The 22,109-nt window shown below is 45.5% G+C and overlaps 2 protein-coding genes across 2 annotated transcripts in view; one reads left to right on the top strand and one right to left on the bottom strand.

Annotated features, from left to right (window-relative positions):
- LOC149466095 (uncharacterized) overlaps positions 1-22,109 on the bottom strand; it is a 129,815-nt gene that overhangs the window by 47,329 nt on the left and 60,377 nt on the right. The gene's annotated exons all lie outside the window — the stretch shown is intronic.
- Positions 183-14,238, top strand: LOC149466096 (uncharacterized). The gene is made up of 10 exons (XM_089672784.1): positions 183-265; positions 2,765-2,829; positions 2,954-3,051; positions 3,185-3,287; positions 5,304-5,401; positions 5,561-5,672; positions 6,803-6,900; positions 9,477-9,588; positions 10,644-10,759; positions 12,291-14,238. The coding sequence occupies exons 2-10, from the start codon at positions 2,796-2,798 to the stop codon at positions 13,320-13,322; spliced, it is 1,803 nt and encodes a 600-aa protein (XP_089528910.1). The 5' UTR covers positions 183-265; positions 2,765-2,795; the 3' UTR covers positions 13,323-14,238.

Genomic DNA, 22,109 nt, shown 5'->3' with positions numbered 1-22,109 from the left:
TCTTTTTTTTCAGAAAGTGTAGTCTGTTTTAACAGAGCGCATAAAGACGAATAGCACTCGGGGTGAGGGGAACTGTGTCACCGCTGGCGTTCAGTTGAATAGAACAAAATTTCCTGAGAGGGGAAGGTGTCTTTTGGCTCAGGGGGACGCCATTTTGTTGTAGCACATTTAGAAAAAGGAAGGAAGGTGCCGCTGTGCAAATCCCAGAATCCTCCTGGTGGGGATATTTTGTCTGCTCCAGTAACAGGATGGCTGTATAGAGAAGGTAATAATATCTTCTTGTGATTATGACATTAGTGATATATATATATATATATATATATATATATATATATATATATATATATATATATATATATATATATGGCTTTGCATTTCCTATCTGTTTACATTACCAGCCTCATTCATGCTATGCAGGTGACCATTTGGGATGGCGGTTGGACGTACAATCAGCTAGCTGATGGATTGCGTTGTTAAGGTGCCCTGCCGTAATGAGGACCTGTGGGGGGCGCTACAGTGTCCACAGGGGAGGTCCCTCGTCTGGTCCCTGGTGGCACTGGAGCAGTGTACTTGTTAGGCTACCCCTCTTTTTAAGAAGAACCCCACCCCTATTTAAAAGTCTGTCCCACCCCCCAATTGGGCAAGGGGTCCGCACACAGATCAGTATGGAAGCATAGCACCAGCTTAATGCTTTTTAGCTGCATCAAATAAAAAGTGTTCAAAACAGCCACAGCCCAAAAAGCCAGTGCCCTGCCAGCATGCTATGGAGAATGACCCTTGTTTTCTGTGTGGAAGCGGTGGCCTCTCTAAAGAGGTCAAGTTCCCCCCTTGAATCAAATCTAGAACTGTCCAATCAGTGGGGAGCTTGAGTCTCGCTGCCCCAGCAGGGGACTTGAATAGAAAAGCCTGTGCCCTGCTAGCATGCTGTGGAGAAGGACCCTTGCTTGTTCTCTGTATGGAAGCAGTGGCCTCTCTAAAGAGGTCAAGCTCCCCCGTTGAGTCAAATCTAGAACTGTCCAATCAGTAGGGAGCTTGAGTTTTGCTGCCTCAGCAGGGGACTTGAATAGAAAAGCCCGTGCCCTTCCGGCATGCTGTGGAGAAGGACCCTTGTTCTCTGTGTGGAAGCAGTGGCCTCTCTAAAGAGGTCAGATCCCCCGCTGAGTCAAATCTAGAACTGTCCAATCAGTGGGGAGATTGAGTTTTGTTGCCTCAGTAGAGGACTTGAATGAAAAGGCCTGTGCCCTGCCAGCATGCTATGGAGAAGGACCAGTTCTTTCTGTGTGGAAGCAGTGGCCTCTCTAAAGAGGTCAAACAACCTCTCATTCCACCGAGTCATTGCTGGAACTGTCCAATCAGTGGACAGCTTAAGTTTTGCTGACTCAGCAGGGGGCCCGAGTAGAAAAGCATGTGCTCTGCCAGAAGCTGCAGAGAAGGACCGTTGCTCTTTGTGTGGAAGCAGTGGCCTCTAGAGAGGTCCAACACACCCCCTGCTGAGTCAGAGCTAGAGCTGCCCAGTCGGCAGGAAGTTGGGCTTTGTTGAGAAGGGGGGAGCATGTTAGACTTCTGCAGAGAGACCACTGTTTCCACACAGAGAGCAAGGGTCCTTCTCTGCAGCCTCTGACAGAGCACAGGCTTCTCCCCTTGGGCTGTGGCTGCTTTGTAGAGAAAACCCAACTGTAAGACTTTTGAACATCTTATGTTTCGGTGGACCATGAATGTATTTAGCTGATGGTAATGAAAAGCTTACTGCAGCTTCAAAGCATAACTCCAGCTAGGTTAGGAAGAGGTCAGGTTTTATTTCTTTCTGTGGCCCCAGTGGGAATCTTTTTTTTTTTTTTTCCCTTGACTTCCTGTTCTTGTGAGACCATAGCGCTGACCCAGCTGTCGCCAAGCATGGTTAGCAATGGAAACCTTGTCAGAAGTTCTAACCCTTCCTCCTTCTACTAACGACAAGGGGAACTTGCTAAGACTTCAGCAGCCAGAATCTGGAGCAGTTTTGCGTGTTAACCAATCAGCTTCTAGCTTTCATCTTCAGAGCCTAACCGAACAAGCTGAAGATAGAAGCTGATTGGTCTCTTTACACAGCTGCTCCAGTGTTGAGAAATTCCCCTTGATGTGTTTCCTGTCCACATTGAAAAGATTGTATATCCCTTGCAGTCCTGCCCAGTGAGGGGAATCTCACCAATTGTAACAAAGACGGCAGTAGAAACCTGGCAGAGACCTTAACCTTTTTCTCTCCACCCAAAACCAAACTAAATATTTTGGTTGAAATCAGACTTAGGCGTTCAGCATCTCCAAAAAATGGCATTGGACTTTCAGTGATGGCTACAACAAAAAGGACACAAACCAAGCTGCTAAAATCAGCCTTTGCTGTGTGGTTACTGGGCTCGTTCAGGTTAAAAAGTTGGGAGATCCAAAAAGGCCTTCCCGAAGAGTTGATGGTCTTTTTCTAATCTGGGAAGTTCCAGTTGAGGTGGCTTGAGTAATAGGGCCAGAAATGTTCCCGGTACGTCCAACTAGGAGCAGTCGCAATGGCAAACCGGGACATTCTGGTGGGGATGTAGCTTCTCTCAAGCCTAGGAGCACCTTGGTATCACTCAGGAAGAACTGAAGCCCTGGAGAAGTCTACTTTGGTCTACCGACCCCTCTTCAGAATAGGAAAACCGATAATATAGATGATGATTTCCTCCTTGGTCCTGTTCTCTAGGGCACAAGAAATGGCAGGCATCCGTTGTAATTAGATTTTTTTTTTAATTATTATTAGAGCCCAATGGTTTTCCAAGCCTGAACTTACCATGATGGAGAACCGGCCATCCCTCCCTTCACCGGGTAAGAGGAGACTTTAATTTCTTGTAAAGGAGAGGAGAGTATTGAGAATCCATCTAGATACACACATCCTCTGATTTTAAGACATACAAACAATGTACTCAGTCAGTGTGTGTGTTTCCTACAGATGGATCCAGTAATGGGAACCCACCAGAGAGATGTCCCCGTCCTCTGTATTCCTGGGATTCCACACAGGATCGTCAGGAGATCATAAGGAGCTATCAGGTACATTGAGTTGCAGATTCTGAAAATAGAATTGATTCTGTGTTACAGACATGTTTTGAGTACATTTCGATCTTGACTTGCAATTCAGATGCGGTTGAAGAGGAATAAATGGTGTGCTTTGTGTCTTCTACAGAGTGAGGGCCTGATTGTTAAAGCTGAAGTGAAAGAGGAGGAGACGGATCTGAGGCGCAATGATCAATGTAAGAAGAAGAAAATTCCTCCAGAGATCAGCCCAGGTGAGGAATAAACACTAAATCCAAAGAAGAGTCCCAGATCCTCCTTGTTCAGTCACTACAACAATCTCTTCTCCCACCTCCTCTGTCATTAAGGCCAGTTTCACGCATGCTTTGGTTTGTATAAGAGCAGTGTGAACAGCAAGCTTTGGCAAAGCATTTGCAGAGCATTCAGCAAGCTTTGGTGAGGCTTTTAGCCCTTTCGCTGCCAGAGCCATTTTTGCATTTCTTTTGCACACATTTTAAAAATCATTTTATATTTTCTGAACACAGACACCCTGGAGAATAAAAGAGCGGTAGTTCCAATTTTTCTATGTTACGCAATATTACCGCAAAGGTCTAAGAAATGCTGCAGAGCAGTAAAAAAACCACACTAAACGGAATTTAAGGGCCAACAAATGCAGTAAATTACCCACATTTTGGTAAAATATAAAAGACAAGGTTGCACCGAGTAAGTAGATACACAAAATTTGGTACCCTAAATTTTCTAAAGGTGACACCTCAAAAGCCCCCTATAGGTCATCAGTTTAGACGGAGGAGGTCTGGTGCTAGAATTATTGCTCTCACTCCAGAGTACGTCTGATATGTATCAGCCTAATGGGTGGACAGTATGTTCCGTTGAGGGAGCCATCAGCCTCATGAGGAGACAGTATGTGCCCAGTGGTGGAGCCATCAGCCTCATGGGGAGACGGTATGTGCCCAGTGTTGCAGCCATCAGCCTCATGGGGAGACAGTATGTGCCAAGTGGTGTAGTCAGTCAGCCTTATGGGGAGATAGTATGTGCCCAGTGGTGTAGTCAGTCAGACTCTAATATACTCCGGCTCTCCTCCTCATATCACAGGTGTTCCCATTTCTCCTCACTGACTGTGCTGCCAACAATTGTAATGATTGCCATCACTTTCAGTCCCGAAGACAAGACAATGGTCACCAAGGCCAATAGAGAGTTTTGATAACTTGCAACCAACCACTGTATTCCTTCTTCTTTGTTTTTCATGGTTCAGGACAGGGTGGATTTGATTTAAATCAAACTGATTTAAATCACGATTTAAATCACTAGTCAGTAAGGCTTGATTTAAATCCTAGTTTTCTACATAAAGACTAATTCTTGCTGGTATAACTTTAATATGCAAGTAGATGAAGATTTTTAGAATAACAACTTTTCATATTAGTTTTTTTATCCCCAGTTTAATAGGTTAATCGTTCATATTTGGACAACTTTTCTGTTGAACTTAGGAAGGAGAAAAATAATCATTACCTAATAATAACAATTTAAATAGATTTATTCATCTGAAACAATAACATTACAGCATATGTTATTTGCTTAAACAAACATCCATGTTTGTTAACTAATTTGGCTAAACAAAATATATATATTTTAAGAAACTTAGACTGTCAGCCCCTTCCTCCTCACACTTAGTTTCACTTTCTTCTTGTGCAGATCTATTCCACTCCAAACAATCAGAAAAATATTGTTTCTATTCTATTCACTGAACTTCTTGAAATTTAGCACTGAAGGGGTTGATTCTGTATTCATAGGTTTGTAGAAGTTAGGATTAAGGTCTTTTTCTTAACTCTGTTCATGTTATAACATTTTTGCTGTGAAGAAGAGGCATGTGATCTCCGCTGAGTCAAATTCAGTTTTGAGAACTGCAAAGTACACCAAGCATCTGTGATAATATCTTGTAGGCAGAGAAACTGCCCAATAATCTTACAAAAACCTCTGGAAGAGCATGACATTGTGAATGGATTCATGGAATTTATTTACCAAAAAAATTAAACATATACAGCCTTATTCTACATAATTAAAAAACTAATCTTTATTTCATGATGGAATAACCTTTGGATGGTAATATATTTTCCTCAAAAAGCATTTTATTTAAAAAAATCCGATATAAATAAAAAAAAATTAGATTCTTTTTTTTTTTTTTTAATCATTGATTTTTATCCACCCTGGTTCAGGATACAGACATCCTGGAGGTTATATGATCATACATTTGTGGCTCTTTGTGTTTCCTACAGCTGGATCCAACAGCAGAAACACACCAGAGAGATGTCCCAGTCCTATTTTGTCTCGGGACTCCACGCTGGAAGATCAGACCACCTCAGATGAGCATCAAGTAGGTGGATCTGAGGGGTCGTGGAAAAACATAAGGAGTCTTCATTACATGAGGCCTCTCCAAAGACAATATCCTGTGTAACTTTAGATAACACAAAATTATTTTTTTTCTATCATTGGTGATGTTCAAACACTATATCTCTGGCTTTGCTTTATTCAGGATGACAATCTGATTACTATCAAAGTTGAAGTCAAAGATGAAGAAGGTGAAGAGACTGCGAGGGGAGACGAGCCATGTAAGGAGGAGGAGATTCCTCCAGAGATTAGCCAAGGTGAGGAATAAACACTAAATCCAGAGAGGAGTCCCAGATTCTCCTTGTTCAGTCACTACAACAATCTCTTCTTCTCCCCCCTCCTCTCTCAGTAGACCGTAATGGGGAAACAGGATGTGCCCAGTAGTGGAGCCATCAGCCTCATGGGGAGACAGTATGTGTCCAGTGGTGGAGCCATCAGCCTCACAGGGAGGCAGTATGTGCCCAGTGGTGGAGCCATCAGCCTCATTGGGAGGCAGTATGTGCCCAGTGGTGGAGCCATCAGCATCATGGGGAGACAGTATGTGCCCATTGGTGAAGCCATCAGCTTCATGGGGAGAGAGTACGTGCCCATTGGTGGAGCCATCAGCCTCACGGGGAGACAGTGTGTGCCCAGTGGTGGAGTCATCAGTCTCACGGGGAGGCAGTGTGTGCCCAGTTGGGGAGCCATCAGCCTCACAGAGAGACAGTTTATGTGCCCAATGGTGGAGCCATCAGCCTCATGGGGAGACAGTATGTGCCCAGTAGTGGAGCCATCAGCCTGACAGGGAGACAGTGTGTGCCCAGTGTTGCAGCCATCAGCCTCATGGGGAGACAGTATGTGTCCAGTGGTGGAGCCATCAGTCTCATGGGGAGGCAGTATGTGCCCAGTGGTGGAGCCATCAGCCTCATGGGGAGACAGTATGTGTCCAGTGGTGGAGCCATCAGTCTCATGGGGAGGCAGTATGTGCCCAGTGGTGGAGCCATCAGCCTCATTGGGAGGCAGTATGTGCCCAGTGGTGGAGCCATCAGCTTCATGGGGAGACAGTACGTGCCCATTGGTGGAGCCATCAGCTTCATGGGGAGACAGTATGTGCCCAGTGGTGTAGTCAGTCAGCCTCTAATATACTCTGGCTCTCCTCCTCATATCACATCAGTTACAACAGTAACAGGTGTCCCTATTTCTCCTCACTGACTGTGCTGGCGACAATTGTAATGATTGCCATCACTTTTAGTCCCGAAGACAAGACAATGGCCACCAAGGCCAAAGAGAGTTTTGATAACTTGCAACCGACCACTGATTTCCTTATTCTGTGTTTTTCATGGTTCTGGATACAGACATCCTGGAAGTTATATGATCATACATTTGTGGCTCTTTGTGTTTCCTACAGCTGGATCCAACAACAGAAACACACCAGAGAGATGTCCCAGTCCTATTTCTTCTCAGGACTCCATGCTAGAAGATCAGACCACCTCAGATGAGTATCAGGTAGGTGGATCTGAGGGGTCGTGAAATAACACAAGGAGTCTTCATTACATGAGGCCTGTCCAAAGACAATATCCTGTGTAATTGGACAAAAAAGGGGAATAGCCACCTAACATGACACGTAAATATGTGTCATATAAATATCTCCATCTCACTAATAATTAGTGTGGATTTATAAACCCGATATACTTAACAAAAAAATAGCAGTATGACAAGTGCAATACTGCTCACACAGAGTGGTTATTAGAAAATCCAAGCGGAGTAATATAATTAGTAATTACAAAAAAGTTTTATTCGATCACATGGATCATGCGGAGGTTAGACAGAGACATGGTAAACAAGTCATTATAAAATCACTAAATTAAAAACATTCGGCCTCTCCAGATCTAATAGTTATACGGCAATCAGGAAACCACATAAGGCAATGAAGTTCCTAACTACTTGATCAAAGAATTTTCATATTTTCCATACGGTATCTGCATAGGGAGAACATTCTTCAAAAAATTGTTTTGGTAACCACCACAGTAAATGGAATGACCTCCTGAAATGGAAAACCAGAAAAGAAAGAATCATAGTAGAGGGAACAAAAATAGGATATATGCACTAACCATATGCAATAACAGAACAACCCCATAACAGGTATATATGTTATTCTATTACCTTCTCATAAACTTGACCATCATGAAAGGATGGATATATGGCCTTCCTGGGTAACCACATCAAATGGAAATGTATCCACAGTAGTAAATGATTCTAAAAGTGTATAAATATGAGACATAAATATCAAGCTACCAGCAAACCTGAATGGGACTAAAATAAGGGTAAAAATCTTCGAATATTAACATACAAAAGATCAAGGGGACTCCTCCTCACTTGAAGTAAGATCAGGTCTGGATAAAAAAGTGAATATGGGGGTGGGAAGCCAGGTGGTTAATATAGAGTCCAGACTGGTTGATACAGTCTAAGTATATTTAAATATATAGACCCAAATCTGGGTTTCCAAAAATTGCTCAATAATGAGAAAGTAGTGCGATTCCTTAAAAATATATATGAGACTGTTTTTGCATGCCACAACACATATAAAGTGTATTGTATACGTATTCCTCCAATAGGAGTTCAAAAAATTCCCCCAAAAAATGAGGTAAATAGGCACAGGATTTCCAAAATATGAAGGTATATTACCCGTATATATAAATAGCACTGAAGCCTAATTTAGCCGAACGGCTACAAACTTGCCACCGGTGGAAGTAGGCTGTGACTCAGAATTGCCATGTGCGGGCTGCTTAAGATGATGTCCTCATCATAATTTGAGTGTCTCCTGCCTTTCCAATGTGGAGCTGAAGCAAACCGCTTCTTCCTTCCTCGTGGGTACCGCGCCCTATGGAGTCGCCGAGCGTAATGATGTCATCACGTTGACGTGTTTTGTCCGCCCATCACCGCAGACTTCGTCAGAACAGTAGTTAAATTAGGCTTCAGTGCTATTTATATATACGGGTAATATACCCTCATATTTTGGAAATCCTGTGCCTATTTACCTCATTTTTTTGGGGAATTTTTTGAACTCCTATTGGAGGAATACGTATACAATACGCTTTATATGTGTTGTGGCATGCAAAAACAGTCTCATATTTTTAAGGAATCGCACTACTTTCTCATTATTGAGCAATTTTTGAAAACCCAGATTTAGATCTATATATTTAAATATACTTAGACTGTATCAACCAGTCTGGACTCTATATATTAACCACCTGGCTTCCCACCCCCATATTCACTTTTTCAGCCAGACCTGATCTTACTTCAAGTGAGGAGGAGTCCCCTTGATCTTTTGTATGTTAATATTCAAAGATTTTTACCCTTATTTTAGTCCCATTCAGGTTTGCTGGTAGCTTGATATTTATGTCTCATATTTATACACTTTTAGAATCATTTACTACTGTGGATACATTTCCATTTGGGGTGGTTACCCAGGAAGGCCATATATCCATCCTTTCATGATGGTCAAGTTTATGAGAAGGTAATAGAATAACATATATACCTGTTATGGGGTTGTTCTGTTATTGCATATGGTTAGTGCATATATCCTATTTTTGTTCCCTCTACTATGATTCTTTCTTTTCTGGTTTTCCATTTCAGGAGGTCATTCCATTTACTGTGGTGGTTACCAAAACAATTTTTTGAAGAATGTTCTCCCTATGCAGATACCGTATGGAAAATATGAAAATTCTTTGATCAAGTAGTTAGGAACTTCATTGCCTTATGTGGTTTCCTGATTGCCGTATAACTATTAGATCTGGAGACGCCGAATGTTTTTAATTTAGTGATTTTATAATGACTTGTTTACCATGTCTCTGTCTAACCTCCGTATGATCCATGTGATCGAATAAAACTTTTTTGTAATTACTAATTATATTACTCCGCTTAGATTTTCTAATAACCACTCTGTGTGAGCCATATTGCACTTGTCATACTGCTATTTTTTTGTTAAATATCCTGTGTAACTTTAGATAACACAATATTATTTTTTTCTATCATTGGTGATGTTCAAACACTACTTATATCTATGGCTTTGCTTTATTCAGGATGAAAATCTGATTACTGTCAAAGTTGAAGTCAAAGATGAAGAAGGTGAAGAGACCGCAAAGGGAGACAAGCCATGTAAGGAGGAGGAGATTCCTCCAGAGATTATTCCAGGTGAGGAATAAACACTAAATCCAGAGAGGAGTCCCAGATCCTCCTTGTTCAGTCACTACAACAATCTCTTCTTCTTCCCCCTCCTCTGTCAGTAGACAGTAATGGGGAAACAGAATGTGCCCAGTGGGGGGGTCAGGAGCCATCAGCCTCTATTAGACTCTAGCTATGAGCCATGTAAGGAGGAGGAGATCCTTCCAGAGATCAGCCCAGGTCAGGAATAAACACTAAATCCAGAGAAGAGTCCCAGATCCTCCTTGTTCAGTCACTACAACCATCTCTTCTTCTCCCCCCTCCTCTGTCAGTAGACAGTAATAGGGAAACAGGATGTGCCCAGTGGGGGGGTCAGGAGCCATCATCCTCTATTAGACTCCGGCTCTCCTTACAGGTTGGTCAAGAGGCCAAACTGCCGAAGTCCGCCACTCACCCCAACTTAATTCCTCTGAAGAAGTGAAAGTTGGTCTGAGAAAGGAGTCGGAAGCAAATGGGAACGGCACTTTGCATCTGTTATCTTTTTCTGCTTGTGTGTCTGGCTGCGGGGGGAGGCCACTGGGCTTATTGACCTGCTTATGGATGTTGCCAACAGTTCTTATAGGGTAAAAATAGGAATGTTGGGTGGTGAGGGGGTTCGCCAGTCATTGTTGCTGCTGGTGGGGAAAACATGCCATGCGCGGGACAGGCCAGGCACACCTGCGTGGCATGTGGGCCCCATCATGGCTGCAGTTGTCGGCCACATTTGAGAGGATGCCTCAAAAGTGCCGCATCTTCTCTGGTGGCAGAGGAAGCCTGTGTGTGGCTCAATGCACCCATGCTATAGGATCAAGCTGGTATACATCCATTATTACACGAGATTACCAGATCAGCACCTGAGCGAGTCCATCTGCAGCCACAACCCCACCCTCCCCCATAAATGTATTTTTTACCCAAGACAAAAAAAAATGTGGATTATAAAATTACTGTAAGGCTATTACATTGTTACTGATTTGATTGAACAAACAGATTCTACTCTTCTTCTTTTTTTTTCCTCCCCCATTCCTGTTTATGGTTTCTTCCACAAGGCCAACACACCAAAAGTAACCTGGCAGAATGTTCAATTGTCTCTTCTGATGGTGATATGAAAGATGATGACATCACAGCGGTTGCTCTGGGAGAAATCACCCCTAATGTGCAGCCGGTACGTGATAGAAGTGAAGAATTCTATGTTTATTGAACTTCGGGCTCAAAACTAAAGTTACACGATAAACAGGAACAGGATGTGCGAGCGACCGATCTCCTACCCACCTCTGGTTAGTAGGGACTTGCTTCATCCTGCTAGCCCAGCTACAGCGGACTTTCCCTTCAATACACAGGGCAGTTCCTGTCCGGTCCCTGTGCTGCTAGTATGATTGGCACGTGTGGGTGTGGAATGCAATGCTGGATGCAATAACTAAAAGCAAGTCATATACACACAATTACACACACAGGTACGTTTAACCAGCATTTACACCATTAATTATTCTAAGCCTGCGAAAGGCCCTCTACCAAATGAACACCTGCCCCGGCACATCATGTATCATTCACTCCGCACTACAAGATCTAACAGACTGCAACCGCAATATTCTTGCACTGTCAAAACCTCCACTTTTTATTATCATACGACACACAGGAGGATATATATTATAGTCATCACAATCTGCATAATAACACACACCAATAATAATGAGCATTACAGCATGAAATAGATACATATTTTGACAGCGTCACAGCTTAGAACTAATACATTACCAAAGCTATGGGAAGACGAGAAGGAACAGACCCTATCGGAACCATAATGCACAGGGGGTCACGGGGAAGCCGTAAGCGTGACCAATCAATGAGCCCATATAGCCTTGGCAAGAGTCCCAGCCTCGGAGTGTCCTCGTTTGCACAGGAAGGCTCCTGATCGATCCCACTTTAAACTCCCGGCTTTTAAACCCTTTTTCTGGCAGCTCAATAAATCTGTCAGATGTAAATTAAAGCGATAAGTCCAGGAGGTGACATGCACCTCGTTGGACTTAACTCATAAGTTGCAAGAAGCATAGGGATAGCTGTGCTCCCAAGGATTCTGTAAGTTTAAGTCCAACAAGGTGCATGCTACCTACTGGAATTATCTATTTAATTTATATCTGACCGTTTTCTGGAGGTCCAGGAGTACAGCTATTGCTACACTCCCAGGGCTCTGAGAGGAGAGATTCTGTCTTATGACACACAGCATCTCTACCCCCCTTCCTGCTGTTCATTCACAGCAGCCTTTGTATTTTGGAAATGAGTACACATGCTACAAAGCACCCTGTGATTGGGCAGGAGAAGGGGAGGGTGGGCACAGCAGCTGCATGCTACAGCAGAAGGAGGTGAGACCATAATGTGCAGAGTCAGCGTTGCCAGAAGCATAGGGATAGCTGTGCTCCCAGAGCTCAATAAATCTGTCAGATGTAAATTAAAGAGATAAGTCCACAAAGTGACATGCACCTCGTTGGACTTAACTCATACTATGCCTGCACATTTTACAAGGCGGCTGAAGTCCTGGAAGTTCAGCTTTGAGGCACCTTTCGTGTTTCTTCGCTGTCAGAACCCTTGCATGATTTCCCGTCCAGATCCTGCTTTTGGTTCAGGTTACCACAAGCTTCGGCGTAGGACTTAAACAGGGAAGTGCTTTACCCTGAAACCTTTTTTGTTTATTTTTTCAGGGAAATCGCAAAGGTGTGAAATCTATTTCGTGTACTGTATGCGGAAAACGTTTTGTCCGAAGAGTTCCACTGCTGAAGCATATGCGGTCGCACAAACTGGAGAGGCCGTATTCATGTTTAGAGTGTGGCAAATGCTTCGTGCAGAAGGTCCACCTTGTTGTTCACCAAAGAATTCACACGGGGTTAAAGCCATACTCATGCCAAGAGTGTGGGAAATGCTTCACCCAGAAAGCTTCCCTGGTCCACCATCAGAGCTCCCATCGTGGTGTGAAAGCATTTTCATGCTCCGATTGCGGGAAGTCTTTTCGGCAGAAGTTCTCACTCATCAAACACCAGCGAATGTACATGCAAGAGAAACCATACTCCTGCTCTGACTGCGGGAAATGCTTTGCATCCAAGTCAACTCTTCTCGGCCACCAGAAGACCCACACAGGCGAGAAACCATTCGCCTGTCCCCAGTGCGGGAAGTGCTTTGCTACGAAGTCCACCATGGTCATCCATCAGAAGACACACATGGAGCAGAAACCTTACAAGTGTTCAGAGTGCGGAAAGTGCTTCGCCCAAAAGACCAACCTGCTCATTCATCAGACCATCCACACGGGAGAGAAGCCGTTTTCCTGTACAGAATGCGGTAGACGGTTTGCCCAGAAGTCACGCCTGATTAGCCATCAAAGGAGGCACACTGGGGAAAAGCCGTACTCTTGTCCAGAGTGTGGGGAGACGTTTGCCACGAAGTCTTCTCTCAGCGCACATCAGAGGATCCACACCAACAACCTCTTCTCCTGCCCGGACTGTGGGAAGGGTTTTATATACAAGTCAAATATGGTCAAACACCGGAAGACGCATGCCAAGGAGAAGCCACACGTGTGTTCAGAATGCGGCAAGTCCTTCACGCAGAAGTCGGGCCTCGTTCGGCATCAGAGAGTTCACACGGGAAAGAAGCTCTTCTCATGTTCAGACTGCGACAAGAGCTTTAACTGGAAGTCGTCTCTGGTTGGCCATCAGAAAAGTCATCGAACCGAGACGCCTTAGCGCGAGAAGCTCTTAACACTGAAGGCAACTTTGTGAGAGGCAGAACATTGGAGAACAGTCCTTCACTGAAGGCACAGCTTGACCTAAAGCAAAGGTGCCGTTTTTACCATCTCCATCATTCACAACTTTACTGTAGGTTGAGGTCTTGACTGGTTGCTTTCTGGAACGAGTGACTGGTTGGCTGTTCCCACTACAATGACATCATCAATCGGTGCCCCAACTTTATACCTTTACATAGCTAAGCTCCAGGTAGAAGTAGAGGTCAGCTGAAGCCCTCTTGAGCTGATGAGTTGCCTACAGCAGCCAAGGATCCATCTATAGCAGCGGTTCTCAACCTGGGGGTCGAACGACCATTTCCCAGGGGTCGCCTAAGACCATCGGAAAACACATATTTCCGATGGTCTTAGGAACCGAGACACCGCTGCTGTCTCCGGCGATGTGTGGGCGGGATGATACGCTGTTCCTGTCACCTGGCCACACCTCCGGGATCGCTCAGCAGCTCCGCCTCCTCGCCGCTGATTGGCCACCGGAACTGTAGCTCAGGAGAGGCACACAGGCGGCCAATCACCGGCGAGGAGGTGGAGCTTGGAGAGGAGGAGCCGAGCGGCAGCGCGCGTACATCAAAGAAGACCGAGGGAGCTGCCGGAGCGAGTGAAGAGGAGAGCGGCCAGAGAAGGAAGACAGCTGACAGGTAAGTGAGAGAGCGAGCCCAGGCTGGAACAGGGGTCAGCAAAGTAAGTATCATTGGTGTCAGTGGGAGGAATAGTGCCCCATCATTTGTGTCACTAATACCAACGATGGGGCACTATTCCTCCCCCCACTGACACCAACGATGGGGCACTATTCCTCCCCCCACTGACACCAACGATGGGGCACTATTCCTCCCCCCACTGACACCAACGATGGGGCACTATTCCTCCCCCCACTGACACCAACGATGGGGCACTATTCCTCCCCCCACTGACACCAACGATGGGGCACTATTCCTCCCCCCACTGACACCAACGATGGGGCACTATTCCTCCCCCCACTGACACCAACGATGGGGCACTATTCCTCCCCCCACTGACACCAACGATGGGGCACTATTCCTCCCCCCACTGACACCAACGATGGGGCACTATTTCCCCCCCCCCTGACCCCAATGATGGGGCACTATTCTCCCCTCCACCACACTGACATCAATGATGGGGCACTATTCCTCCCACTGACACCAATGATGGGGCACTATTCCTCCCCCCACTGACACCAACGATGGGGCACTATTCCTCCCCCCACTGACACCAACGATGGGGCACTATTCCTCCCCCCACTGACACCAACGATGGGGCACTATTCCTCCCCCCACTGAAACCAACGATGGGGCACTATTCCTCCCCCCACTGAAACCAACGATGGGGCACTATTCCTCCCCCCACTGACACCAACGATGGGGCACTATTCCTCCCCCCACTGACACCAACGATGGGGCACTATTCCTCCCCCCACTGACACCAACGATGGGGCACTATTCCTCCCCCCACTGACACCAACGATGGGGCACTATTCCTCCCCCCACTGACACCAACGATGGGGCACTATTCCTCCCCCCACTGACACCAACGATGGGGCACTATTCCTCCCCCCACTGACACCAACGATGGGGCACTATTCTCCCCTCCACCACACTGACATCAACGATGGGGCACTATTCCTCCCACTGACACCAATGATGGGGCACTATTCCTCCCCCCACTGACACCAACGATGGGACACTATTTCCCCCCCCCCCCCCGACCCCAATGATGGGGCACTATTCTCCCCTCCACCACACTGACATCAATGATGGGGCACTATTCCTCCCACTGACACCAATGATGGGGCACTATTCCTCCCACTGACACCAGTGATGTGGCACTATTCCTCCCACTGACACCAGTGATGGGACACTACTCCCACTGACACCAGTGATGGGGCACTACTCCCCCCCACTGACACCAGTGATGGGGCACTACTCCCCCCACTGACACCAATGATGGGGCACTACTCCCGCCACTGACACCAATGATGGGGCACTACTCCTCCCACTGACACCAATGATGTGGCACTATTCCTCCCACTGACACCAGTGATGGAGCACTACTCCTCCCACTGACACCAGTGATGGGGCACTACTCCCCCCACTGACACCAGTGATGGAGCACTACTCCCCCCACTGACACCAACGATGGGGCACTACTCCTCCCACTGACACCAACGATGGGGCACTACTCCTCCCACTGACACCAACGATGGGGCACTACTCCTCCCACTGACACCAACGATGGGGCACTACTCCTCCCACTGACACCAACGATGGGGCACTACTCCTCCCACTGACACCAACGATGGGGCACTACTCCTCCCACTGACACCAACGATGGGGCACTACTCCTCCCACTGACACCAACGATGGGGCACTACTCCTCCCACTGACACCAACGATGGGGCACTACTCCTCCCACTGACACCAACGATGGGGCACTACTCCTCCCACTGACACCAACGATGGGGCACTACTCCTCCCACTGACACCAACGATGGGGCACTACTCCTCCCACTGACACCAACGATGGGGCACTACTCCTCCCACTGACACCAACGATGGGGCACTACTCCTCCCACTGACACCAACGATGGGGCACTATTCCTCCCACTGACACCAACGATGGGGCACTATTCCTCCCACTGACACCAACGATATGGCACTACTCCTCCCACTGCAAAATTACAGTTATGAAGTAGCAATGAAAATAATTTTATGGTTGGGGGTCACCACAACATGAGGAACTGTATTAAGGGGTCGCGGCATTAGAAAGGTTGAGAACCACTGATCTATAGCCTCCTTGGTCTGAGGATTAGCGAAAAGCACCTGAGAATTCATATGCAACTCCTCTGAGCTGAGAGTTAGCATATAGAGGCCAAAGATTCATCTTGAGCCTCCTTGAGCAGAGGATTGGTGCACCGAATCTGATGAAGAGGAGGAACCATGGTCCAGGTCCCATCTGGTTTTCCAACCATGGGAGCATCTGTTTGACATAGACTCATGGTAGCTTCACTGGTGATGCAAAGCTGGTTTTGTTGTTTCGGGTCTGAAGTAGGGACTGTCTGCGTTGCTCATAACAATCAATCAGCTTTTCCCTTTCATTTTTTAGCCTGGATTAGATAAGGGACTGTTGTAGCCAGACACTTACCTGTAATCCGTCTGCTTTGAGGAAACAATGGGGTCGATTTACCAAACCTCGAGAGTGAAAAATCCTGGAGCAGCTGTGCATAGAAACATATCAGTTTCCAGGCTTTATTGCCAAAGCTTAACCGAACGAGCTAATTGGCTACCACCAGATTCTGAGTTCACCAGTTTTAGTAAATCTCCCCAATGACTAGAATGAGAGGTGATATTATCCATAAAGAATGATGTACTAGACTCGATTAAAAATCTGCAATCCTACACTGGGTTCATCTACTGTTCTTTGCGTTGACATCCATGGTTTGTGTATTCTACCACGTTGCTAGGATTTTAATAGATGCAAAAAAAACCCGTTGATCCTGTAGAATTCTTGTGAGAAGATCATTTCCTTCTCTCTGAACTACGAACGGGTTATGGAGATGAGAAGATCAGGAGGTGTTCTGTAGTCATATCGTACTTCCTGTTCCAGGGTGATAGCGCTGCTCCTCTATCTATCTTTCAGATGGAAGTGATCCATGGGCTGTACAGCTTTCACAGACCCTGCCACTCCAGCTCTGCTATCCCACTTGTGTGCCAAGAACTGGCAAGGCCACCGTTGCCGGGTAGAAGAGAGGCAGACCAGTGGGCATCTGTCGACCAGTTTCGGCTCTCACCTTCCCCCCCAGCTGCTGTGGTCAGAGAAGAAACTAATGGAACACAATCCGTGCTCCACTAGCTGTAAGGGAGACATCAGGGGTCTCTTATGTCTTAATAAAGAGAACCTGTTACTAGAAATATGCTATCACACAGGGGTGTGTTGGTCTCTGTGCTCCATCAGGGGTCTAATAGACCCCTAATATCTTAATAAAGAGAACCTGTCACTATAAATCTGCTTTCACATAGGGATCTATTGGCCTTTGTGCTCCATCAAGGGTCTAATAGACCCCTGATATCTTAATAAAGAGAACCTGTCACTATAAATATGCTTTCACATAGGGATCTATTGGTCTCTGTGCTCCATCAGGGGTCTAATAGACTTCTGATAGCATAATTATAGTGGCATATTCTTTTTATTAAGATATCAGAGACCTATTAGACCCCTGATGGAGCACAGAGACCAATAGATCCCTATGTGAAAGCATATTTATAATGGCAGGCACTTTTTATTAAGATATCACATAGGGGTCTATTGGTCTCAGTGCTCCATTAGCTGCAGAAGAGATATCGGGGGTCTAATAGACCCCCGATATCTTAATAAAGAGAACCTGTCACTATAAATATGCTGTTACATAGGGGTTTGTTGGTCTCGGTTCTCCATTAGCTTCAGGGGAGACATCAGGGGTCTAATAGACCCCTTATATCTCAATAAAGAGAACCTGTTACTATAAATATGCTATCACATAGGGGTCTATTGGTCTCTGTGCTCCATTAGCTGCAGAAGAGAGATCGGGGGTCTAATAGACCCCTGATATCTTAATAAAGAGAACCTGTCACTATAAATATGCTGTTACATAGGGGTTTGTTGGTCTCGGTTCTCCATTAGCTTCAGGGGAGACATCAGGGGTCTAATAGACCCCTTATATCTCAATAAAGAGAACCTGTTACTATAAATATGCTTTCACATAGGGGTCTATTGGTCTCTGTGCTCCATTAGCTGCAGATGAGACATCGGGGGTCTAATAGACCCCTGATATCTTAATAAAGAGAACCTGACACTATAAAAATGCTGTTACATAGGGGTCTGTTTGTTGGTCTCTGTGCTCCATTAGCTTCAGGGGAGACATCTATCCCCACCACGGCACCACCTGCCTGGAGTGTGCATGTTCTCCCTGTGCCTGCGTGGGTTTCCTACGGGTACTCCGGTTTCCTCCCACACTCCAAAAGACATGCTGGTATGTGAATTGGTTCCTATCTAAATTGGCCCTAGTATGTGTATGTAAGAATGTGAGTTAGGGATCTTAGATTGTACGCCCCTTAAGGGTTAGGGACTGATGTGAATGTACAATATATGTGTAAAGTGCTGCGTAAAAATTGACGGCGCTATATAAGTACCTGAAATAAATAAAATAAAGAGAACCTGTTACTTTAAATATGCTGTTGCATAGCGGTCTGTTGGTCTCTGTGCTCCATTAGCTTCAGGGTAGACAGTAGGGGTCTAATAGACCCCTTATATCTCAATAAAGAGAACCTGTCAGTATAAATATGCTATCACATAGGGGCCTATTGGTCTTTGTGCTCCATCAGGGATCTAATAGACCCCTGATGTCTTAATAAAAAGAACCTGCCACTATTAATGTGCTATCACATAGGGGTCTATTGGTCTCTGTGCTCCTTTAGCTGCAAAAGAGACATCAGGGGTCTAATAGACCCCTGATATCTTAATAAAGAGATCCTGTCACTATAAATATGCTGTTATATAGGGGTCTGTTGGGCTCTGTGCTCCATTAGCTTCAGGGGAGACATCAGGGGTCTAATAGATCCCTTATATCTCAATAAAGAGAACCTGCCACTATAAATATGCTATCACATAGGGGTCTATTGGTCTCTGTGCTTCATTAGCAGCAGAAGAGACATCAGGGGTCTAATAGACCCCTGGTATCTTAAGAGAACCTATCTTAAGAGAACCTGTCACTATAAATATGCTGTTACATAGGGGTCTGTTGGTCTCTGTGCTCCATTAGCTTCAGGGGAGACATCAGGGGTCTAATAGACCCCTTATATCTCAATAAAGAGAACCTGTTACTATAAATATGCTATCACATAGGGGTCTATTGGTCTCTGTGCTCCATTAGCTGCAGAAGAGAGATCGGGGGTCTAATAGACCCCTGATATCTTAATAAAGAGAACCTGTCACTATAAATATGCTGTTACATAGGGGCCTATTGGTCTCTGTGCTCCATCAGGGATCTAATAGACCCCTGATATCTTAATAAAAAGAACCTGCCACTATAAATACGCTGTCACATAGGGGTCTATTGGTCTCTGTGCTCCATTAGCTGCAGAAGAGACATCAGGGGTCTAATAGACCCCTGATGTCTCAATATAGAGAACCTGTTTCTATACATATGCTATCACATAGCGGTCTGTTGGTCTCTGTGCTCCATTAGCTGCAGCAGAGACATCAGGGGTCTAATAGACCTCTTATGTCTCAATAAAGAGAACCTGTCACTATAAATATGCTATCACATAGGGGCCTATTGGTCTTTGTGCTTCATCAGGGTACTAATAGACCCTTGATATCTTAATAAAAAGAACCTGCCGCTATAAATATTCTATCACATAGGGGTCTATTAGTCTCTGTGCTCCATTAGCTGCAGAAGAGACATCAGGGGTCTAATAGACCCAATATCTTAATAAGGAGAACCTGTTACTATAAATATGCTGTCACATAGGGGTCTATTGGTCTCTGTGCTTCATTAGCAGCAGAAGAGACATCAGGGGTCTAATAGACCCCTGATATCTTAAGAGAACCTATCTTAAGAGAACCTGTCACTATAAATATGCTGTTACATAGGGGTCTGTTGGTCTCTGTGCTCCATTAGCTTCAGGGGAGACATCAGGGGTCTAATAGATCCCTTATATCTCAATAAAGAGAACCTGTCACTATAAATATGCTATCACATAGGGGTCTATTGGTCTCTGTGCTTCATTAGCAGCAGAAGAGACATCAGGGGTCTAATAGACCCCTGATATCTTAAGAGAACCTATCTTAAGAGAACCTGTCACTATAAATATGCTGTTACATAGGGGTCTGTTGGTCTCTGTGCTCCATTAGCTTCAGGGGAGACATCAGGGGTCTAATAGACCCCTTATATCGCTATAAAGAGAACCTGTCACTATAAATATGCTATCACATAGGGGCCTATTGGTCTCTGTGCTCCATCAGGGATCTAATAGACCCCTGATATCTTAATAAAAAGAACCTGCCACTATAAATACGCTGTCACATAGGGGTCTATTGGTCTCTGTGCTCCATTAGCTGCAGAAGAGACATCAGGGGTCTAATAGACCCCTGATGTCTCAATATAGAGAACCTGTTTCTATACATATGCTATCACATAGCGGTCTGTTGGTCTCTGTGCTCCATTAGCTGCAGCAGAGACATCAGGGGTCTAATAGACCTCTTATGTCTCAATAAAGAGAACCTGTCACTATAAATATGCTATCACATAGGGGCCTATTGGTCTTTGTGCTTCATCAGGGGTCTAATAGACCCTTGATATCTTAATAAAAAGAACCTGCCGCTATAAATATTCTATCACATAGGGGTCTATTAGTCTCTGTGCTCCATTAGCTGCAGAAGAGACATCAGGGGTCTAATAGACCCGATATCTTAATAAGGAGAACCTGTTACTATAAATATGCTGTCACATAGGGATCTATGGGTCTCCTATGTGTTAGCAATAAAGTTAAAAGAAGAGTGTAAAAGGTTATTTTTATTTTCATTCTAGATATGGTAGGGAAGGATTATAACCTGTGTTTTATTTTGTTTTTTGCCGTCTGTGTCCCATTTGGGGAGATTTACTTTTACTTCCTGTCCCGTAGCCAAAACAGGAAGTGAGAGGAAATTCCTCCAAAGTGACAGAATCCCTGGTTGTCACTAGATCTAGTGTCCCCATGGGAAGATTTCTCCTCTGTTCCTATTTCGATGATAATGGTAAATATGACAACTAGGGAGGGCGAGAGAGGGGCACAGACAGGTGGCCCTCCCCACTCTGTCCAAAACTGGGCTCTTTTTTCTGAATGGCAGGTCTGTGGTCCTGGGAAGATCCCACCCCAAGCAGAATGTTTGTTTTAAAACTAGCCAGGTCATGGCATCCTGAGCCTATGGCTAGCTGACCATGGCTCCACTCTTCTCACCTCTGTCTGCTAGGGATGTTGGAATATGGAGGGGATCTCTGTGGGGGATCCAGCACTTTCAGGTGTCATATGGAGCATCTGCATTATTACCCTGTACATCCAGCATGCCCAGTGACTCCAAGCGCTCCTCCAGGCCCCGAGTCATCTAGTCTCCTTAGTGTACCCCATGACTCCAAGTGCTCCTCCAGGCCTCGAGTCATCTAGTCTCCTCAGTGCACCCCATTACTCCAAGTGCTTCTCCAGGCCCTGAGTCATCTAGTCTCCTCAGTGCATCCCATGACTCCAGGTGTGCCTCCAGCCCCCACATCATCTAGTTACTCCTGTGCATCAAGTGACTCCAAGCGCTCCTCCAGTCACCATGTCATCTAGTAACATTAGTGCACCCAGCAACTCCAAGTGCGCCTTCAGTTCCCATGTCTTCTAGTGACCTTGGTGCACTCAGCAACTCCAAGTAGGCCTCCAGTTCCCGTATCATCTAATGAGCTCAGCGCACCCAATGACTCCCAAGTGCACCTCCTGTCCCGATGTCATCTAGTCACCTCACTCGATTCGGTGTTTGAGCAGCCCATCACTATGCCTCAGCTGAACCTGCTGCAGTTCCTGTATCATCTAGAGAGTCCTGTACATCCAGTGTGGTCAGTGACCCCAAGTGCTCCTCCAGGCCCCGAGTCATCTAGTCTCCCCAGTGCACCCCATGACTCAGGTGCTCCTCCAGTCCTCACATCATCTAGTTACTTCTGTGC

This window comes from Staurois parvus, unplaced genomic scaffold (genome assembly GCF_062004578.1).
Source record: "Staurois parvus isolate SC_StPar_1 unplaced genomic scaffold, SC_StPar_1.0 ptg000132l, whole genome shotgun sequence".
Lineage (NCBI taxonomy): Eukaryota > Metazoa > Chordata > Amphibia > Anura > Ranidae > Staurois > Staurois parvus.
Note: the sequence above shows the minus strand (reverse complement) of the source record. Positions and strands in the feature narration are given on the sequence as shown.

Coding starts and splice junctions, on each gene's coding strand:
- LOC149466096 (XM_089672784.1), top strand. CDS start 2,796: ATGATGGAGAACCGGCCATCCCTCCCTTCACCGG. Junction 2,830..2,953: donor GCCATCCCTCCCTTCACCGG/GTAAGAGGAGAC, acceptor TGTTTCCTACAG/ATGGATCCAGTAATGGGAAC. Junction 10,760..12,290: donor TCACCCCTAATGTGCAGCCG/GTACGTGATAGA, acceptor TTATTTTTTCAG/GGAAATCGCAAAGGTGTGAA.